The sequence below is a fragment of the Debaryomyces fabryi genome (genome assembly GCF_001447935.2).
Source record: "Debaryomyces fabryi strain CBS 789 chromosome Unknown contig00135, whole genome shotgun sequence".
In the NCBI taxonomy this organism is placed as follows: Eukaryota; Fungi; Ascomycota; class Pichiomycetes; order Serinales; family Debaryomycetaceae; genus Debaryomyces; species Debaryomyces fabryi.
Window position 1 is genome coordinate 22,172 of NW_015385561.1, and position 6,584 is coordinate 28,755.

Below are 6,584 nucleotides of genomic sequence, written 5' to 3' on the forward strand. Positions count from 1 at the left end.
AGTACACATCGCACGGCAGTGACAGCAATGACAGAACTGGGGACTATATAATTTCTTATACCCTCATCAGCCTCCTATCCATTAATAGGCTTTTTTTTTTGCAGAATAATGAATAAACAGGCGTTCAATGATTCGATTAGCGGAGAAGTTACTCATATAAATGATGATCTGACAAGTGCTCCGCTTGATCAATCACAAGGCAATCTGTCTGCAGCAGGAATTAATGGACATGAAGCGCAATTCTCTGACTCTGAAGGAGAAGATGAATTCATCAGACGCCATGGCCATATTGACTTCCAGTATATTAAAAAGCCTAAAGACGCAATATGGTTTATTAGACCTCATGCACTCAACTATTTTAAGGATGTTGTATTATATAGAACTAAAGGAGAGAGGACGTCGGCTAAGACTGAATTGTTTTTGGATTTGATGTATGTTGGAATTATTAGTAACTTGGCAGGGCATGCAACAGAAAATGCTAGTGGAGGTGCATTATTAAAGTATGTTTTGCTTTTTGTCCCGGCATGGGTGGTTTGGGCCGATATTAAAGACTTTACAAACTATTACTATAACGAGGATTTATCGCAAAAAGTGTACATTATTTGGATTTTGGTACTTTTGACATTATTTGTGAACTCTTCCAGTGATGTTCTAGAGGGTGTTGAGGGGGCTGCATACACAATTGTTCCATATATTCTTTGTCGAGTTTCATTAGCCATTTCATTGTTAATATACTCTTTGTACATTCCAGAGCATAGAATTCAAATGAGGATTTACAGTGTTTGCATCTTTATTACTTGTTGTATTTGGATACCGGTCATTTTTATTCCAACCCGAGCAAAAATTGGACTTTCAATCGCTGTCCTTTTCCTAGAACAGCTTTCTTTCGTTGTTGTTTATCATCCTGTGACAAAGAGACTTTTAAAACTTACAACTTCTACTGCATTGAATATTGAACATGAAGTCGAGAGATTTGCTACATTTGTAACTATTGCAATTGGTGAATTTTTGTATAAAGTTGTGGCAACAAATCCTTTGGGTACGGGTTTTAGCTCGAAATTTGCAAGAGGTACATTTTTGTTAGTGATTGCTTACATCTTGTTTTGGATTTATAATAATGGTTCCAATTCAAAAAAAAACCACGCATGCATTGAGACACAGCGGCTGGACTGCCATAATATGGATCTTTTGTCACATTCCGTTAGTTGCAAGTTTGGTTCTTGGAGCAGATGCGGGTGGGGACTTAACCGAGTTGGATATTACTAGTTTATCAAAGCACGAGAATGAACATGTTCTTGAAATGAGATCTGAAGAGGAGCCTAATATGTATGCCCTTTCGTTTTTCTTTACGGGTAGTATATGTGTTTCTTTATTATGTATGTGCATAATAGGACTATCCGATAGAAATGAAGACCCACCAAACTTGCATATTGTGTCTAGATTCTGGAGAGTTATATGGAGAGCACCAATTGGTCTTATTATTGTATTTTTAAGTTTTGCTGAGCTTGATTCCACGTTACTAATGGGTATAGTAACTATCTTGTTAGCTGTGCTCTTAGTATATGAAAGCATTGTTTCTACACCAAAAGATTGCATTACTTATCCTATAACACGGAACAGATCATCCCCACAAGAATAGGGAAGTTTAGAATCGACTAAATATATACACATACATGTGTCACTTTATCATAAGGTGCTAAATAAATCTGATTTACTATGATATGATATATTCATTCAACAATAACAGATATCCAAGGACTTTTCAATCTGAAAGTTATAATAATTTCAAAAGAGCCATTTAATTAACTTTATAATCTATAGATAAATCTATATAATCAAACATTTCAATTTTTATAAGTGGTTCTGCTGAGTGGTTGTGAGTATAGAAAAGAAATTTTGTCTTTCCCGTTTCTAGGCTTTTTAATAATTTATTCAGGTATCTACTGAGGTCTACAGTTCAGCCACATTTATGACATCTCCAAGAAAATAATCTGATTGTAAGCTAAAAGTAATTAGTGGAATAATTGTTGACCTTCTTGTTGAAGGTTTATATGGAATTCTCAATAGTTTTGAAATGCCTTTAAATATATAATATAGCTGATATTTTAATTAGGAATCGAATGCAGTTTAAATATCAGCTAAGAACCTCAAGAGAGTCTATATATTCTCAATAAAATAAATCTTCAGAATATCGTTCTGCTTTTCTCAAGGATAAAGTTACTACTCTAATTACTTTTGGTATATTAGGCAGTTATTTCATACACGAACGATGTCAATAAATAAACAATTTGAACAATTTGAAGGATTTGTAGCTGTTTTAAGAATGAAAAATTGCGATAAACTTCAAAGTCTTCAACTAGTTGTCTGAATGTCAGCTTACTCCAGTCCATCATTCGCTAGTTAAACGCATTGGGTGATCCCTTCTTTGGCGCATTAAGTAATAAGATTAAAAGGAGCAACACAATTATGCTGCTGACTAAGAAAATAGATTATTTAATCTTTTATTGCACCTCCACTGGTGGTTTTCCTTTTAAATTTAGTAGTATCAAGATAGCTGCCATTTTTTATCCAACTATTTGTTGAACCCAAGAAGTACATATTCTACAAAAGTTATACCTTTGCCTTTAGTATATACCGTTATTTCACTTTGCCATATCTCAGTGGTTTTAGAATAGCACGTCTTCTCTGGTCATCTAGGGCCTAAGTTCTGGATTTGGCTTGCAGCGATAAAAAGTGCGGTTACTATTAATCTACAGATTGTGGGACAACCGTACAAGGATCGAGAAAACTTGAAACAGGAAATGAAAAATTTTCCCACGCTAAACAAAATGAACTGCCCTAATTAAACAAATGGTCTTAGTCTATCATGACTTAAGAATGTTACTCTTCAAACTAAAATCTGTAAAACTACATGATTACTTGTTCTAGTTATTAATGATTTCAGGTTTTACAGCCTAATTGAAATATACATAATTCTTTTTTTTGTGATATCCATAGACCATGATGATTTAGTTCCTAGTGTAAGCAATGATATATATTAAGCAACGTAACAATGTGTTCTTTGATTCTAAAAAATTTATATCATTTGTGTTTCAATAAACCCTTTTACTCGAGCTTGATTTCCGCGCTTAAGCGGAAAAGATAAAATATAACCGAATCTTCGTGCACGGCTATGATGTCGCATTTATAAGTAATCTCTCGAGACTAATATAACGAAGTAGAACCAAGGGAAACATGAAGAAGTTACCAAGTCTTTATTGATACGTAATTCTTGTAGATACCAATTTCAAGAAATACAATGTAATGTGAAAAACAAATTGTCGGATCTGTCAATTTTGCATAGGGTGATTTTGTCTGTTCAGGACGTGATATAGCCGGGATATGCTTTCGGATAATATTTTTTCAAGTGCGGCACCCGATATATAAATTGAACTTGATTTGGCTTATTCAAGATATTCAGAAATTTTAATAGTCAATGGCATTATGAATAGGCAAAGTTCAAACCTTCAGGATGATTCTCTGACTTCTATAGATGATAATAGTATCGATAGTGAAAAAGTTCGTGCATTTAAAGGTCACAATATGGACGCTCTGTCTATAGCTCACCAAAGAAGTAACAGCAACGTCGAAGATAGGGAAAGTTTGAGCAAACTAATTTCCAATAACAAGGGTGTAGAGAAGATAATCTCTGAATTAGAAGAAGGCGCTGGTAAGTTAGGAGGATTGGAAGAACCATACGACATAAAGAGGATTGAAACAAACCCAGATCCAAATTCTACATTTAATGATAATGATCCGTGGAAATATCCTATTGATCAAGAAACTGGTCTCAGATTGGTTGAATTTGTCCCAGATGATAAAAAAAATCCATTGAATATCTCAAAAGCAAGAAAATGGACCTATACTTTTCTCTTAGGAATAATTTGTTTCGTTGTTGCTCTAGGATCTGCCATTGTAACCGGAGATATTAGCGGGCCCAGAGAATATTTTGGCGTCAGCGAAGAGATTATTATTTTAGCCTCTGTCACTATGTTCGTTCTTGGTTTTGGTTTTGGCCCTTGTCTATTCGCTCCACTTTCTGAAGAAATAGGTAGACAACCGGTTTATGTTGGTACGCTATTTTTAGGGGTCATATTTATAATTCCCTGTGCATTAGCTAAAAACATTGAAACATTAATTATTTGTAGATTAATAGATGGCTTGGCCTTTTCTGCGCCTATGTGTCTTATAGGTGGTTCATTGGCAGACATTTGGGAAGCCAAAGAAAGAGGAGCTGCAATGGCTGTCTTCTCAGCTGCTCCTTTTTTGGGCCCAGTTATAGGCCCAATTTTTGGTGGTTTGCTTGGTGATAATGCACCAACATGGAGATGGATTTATTGGTGTTTTCTAATTATTGCTGGATTTTTCTATGTTATATTTGTTTTGGCTCTCCCTGAAACTCATCATAGCACTATATTGAAACGTAGAGCTCAAAAGTTAAGAAAAGAGACTGGTGATGACAGATACAGAGCAATTGCAGAATTGAAGATTAAGAGTTTCAAACAAGTTTGTAATGAGTCGCTTTTGCGTCCATTCATTTTATTAAGTGAATTAATTATATTCCTAATAACCCTATACATGTCTGTTATTTATGGATTATTGTATATGTTTTTCTTTGCATACCCAATGGTATATGGTGAAGGTAAAGGATGGAGTGATTCTATGGTTGGTGTTATGTTTATTCCAATTGGTGTCGGTGTGGTTATTTCTGCTCTTATAGCCCCTTTTGTCAACCGAGACTACAACAAAAGAGCCCAAGTTTATAGAGATAGAGGAGAGTTACCACCAGCCGAATTAAGGTTGATTCCAATGATGTTTAGTTGTTGGTTCGTTCCTATCGGGTTATTTGCATTTGCATGGTCTTCTTATCCATCTGTCTCGTGGGCTGGTCCGTGCTTTAGTGGTCTCGCTGTTGGCTTTGGCTTCACTTGTTTATATAATCCTGCTAATAACTATATTGTTGATTCTTATCAACATTATGCAGCAAGTGGCTTAGCTGCGAAGACCTTCGTCAGATCAATATGGGGTGCCTGTGTCCCATTATTTACTATTCAAATGTATCATAGATTAGGCTACGAATGGGCATCATCATTAATGGCTTTCATTTCATTAGCTTGCTGTGCTATTCCTTTTGGATTTTACTATTACGGAGCAAGAATAAGAACTTACTCAAAATACGCATATTCCCCGGACTCAACCAATTGATCTCACTCTTAAATATATTATAACATTTTTCAAATATTCTTTTGAATAGCATCACCTTAAAATACCTGAACTATATAAATTTATAAACTAATACATATTTAAACATATAATTAATCCCCGGCTGACCAATTAAGAACACATCACTCAGCGTATTTTCAGGTATGGATTAACTGATTAAGACATGATACAATCTATTTTTATTCAAGACTTCTAATAATCATTAATAGATTACAAAATCACACATCAAGATTAAACGGAAAGTTGGCTATAGTTGAAATATATTACTATATTACTACTTGAATTTTTATACGTCGATAGATTTCGGATTTAAAAGGATTGGGAAGCTGGTTTTGCAGCCACTTTTATTGTGCGACAGAACTCAGCGTTTGGGTAACAGAAATATCCGAAACATTGATCACCATATCATAGCGATTCTATGTGTGATAATTATCAGAATAAGCTAATAGTCAGGTTTCGATATCTACAGAATTAAATAGCATGAAAAGATATTTAAGGTCGTGATTCACTTACAATTCTAATAAATTTCCAACAAAGCTAAGCCCTATTATGTTCATATTGCAGAATTTAACTCTTCGTTTCAATTTTTATTCAAATAACATCTCGATCAAAGTTTCCAAATTTTTCTAAATTATTATAAATACAATATTTACAAAGTACATATGTTTAATGCCCTAGAAAATTTAGTTGAAATACAGCAAATAAGGAAGCTTATTATTTAAAAAGCTAAGTCTGTACGGTATGCCAAGTTCCCACTAACAATAATTTACTCAAAAAGACTTTTAATCTCAGAAAAGTAAAGACAGTTCTAAATAAGCACTTTAATGTATTCTTTTATCTCTTTAATATAACCTATCCTGAAGTAAAGTATATTACAAACTATTTCTATTTTTAAAACTTACACATTTGTGACCAATAAAGGAAGGTTGAATTTAAAGAGTTTCTAGATTGCGAAAAAACTCCAACCCAATCTACATCAAGGTACAGAAATTAAGCAACTCAAGACAAGACTACTGTTACTTTTGGGCTTTTCAGAATTGATTGCTTGCATGTACTATGTTCAAGGAAAAACTATTTAATCGACGCTTTATCTAATTTGAATTTAAAAACTTATTCTTTTACAATATTAAATAATTCAATGAAGTTTAACAGTTTAGTTTTAGTCAGTTTAGCTACATTAGCTGTTAGCAAAGAGGCCAATATCGTTAATACAAACCAGGATGAAATCACGTTCAAGAAGCAGCTTGATTCAAGGGGCCTTGGATTAAAGGACTTCATATCTGATCATTTACCATGGTCAGGTAAAAAACACTGGAAAGACC

At 34.0% G+C, this 6,584-nt stretch overlaps 3 protein-coding genes across 3 annotated transcripts; all 3 read left to right on the forward strand.

Annotated features, from left to right (window-relative positions):
- Positions 1-108: 108 nt before the first annotated feature.
- AC631_04688 (uncharacterized protein) lies at positions 109-1,266 on the forward strand (the record flags this gene model as incomplete). Its single annotated transcript, XM_015613517.1, has 1 exon — positions 109-1,266. One exon carries the CDS (start codon positions 109-111, stop codon positions 1,264-1,266), a length of 1,158 nt encoding a protein of 385 aa, XP_015465666.1.
- A 34-nt stretch (positions 1,267-1,300) lies between these two features.
- On the forward strand, positions 1,301-1,639 carry AC631_04689 (uncharacterized protein; the record flags this gene model as incomplete). Its single annotated transcript, XM_015613518.1, has 1 exon — positions 1,301-1,639. The coding sequence occupies one exon, from the start codon at positions 1,301-1,303 to the stop codon at positions 1,637-1,639; it is 339 nt and encodes a 112-aa protein (XP_015465667.1).
- Positions 1,640-3,483: 1,844 nt separating this feature from the next.
- On the forward strand, positions 3,484-5,244 carry AC631_04690 (MFS transporter; the record flags this gene model as incomplete). Its single annotated transcript, XM_015613519.1, has 1 exon — positions 3,484-5,244. One exon carries the CDS (start codon positions 3,484-3,486, stop codon positions 5,242-5,244), a length of 1,761 nt encoding a protein of 586 aa, XP_015465668.1.
- Positions 5,245-6,584: the final 1,340 nt, after the last annotated feature.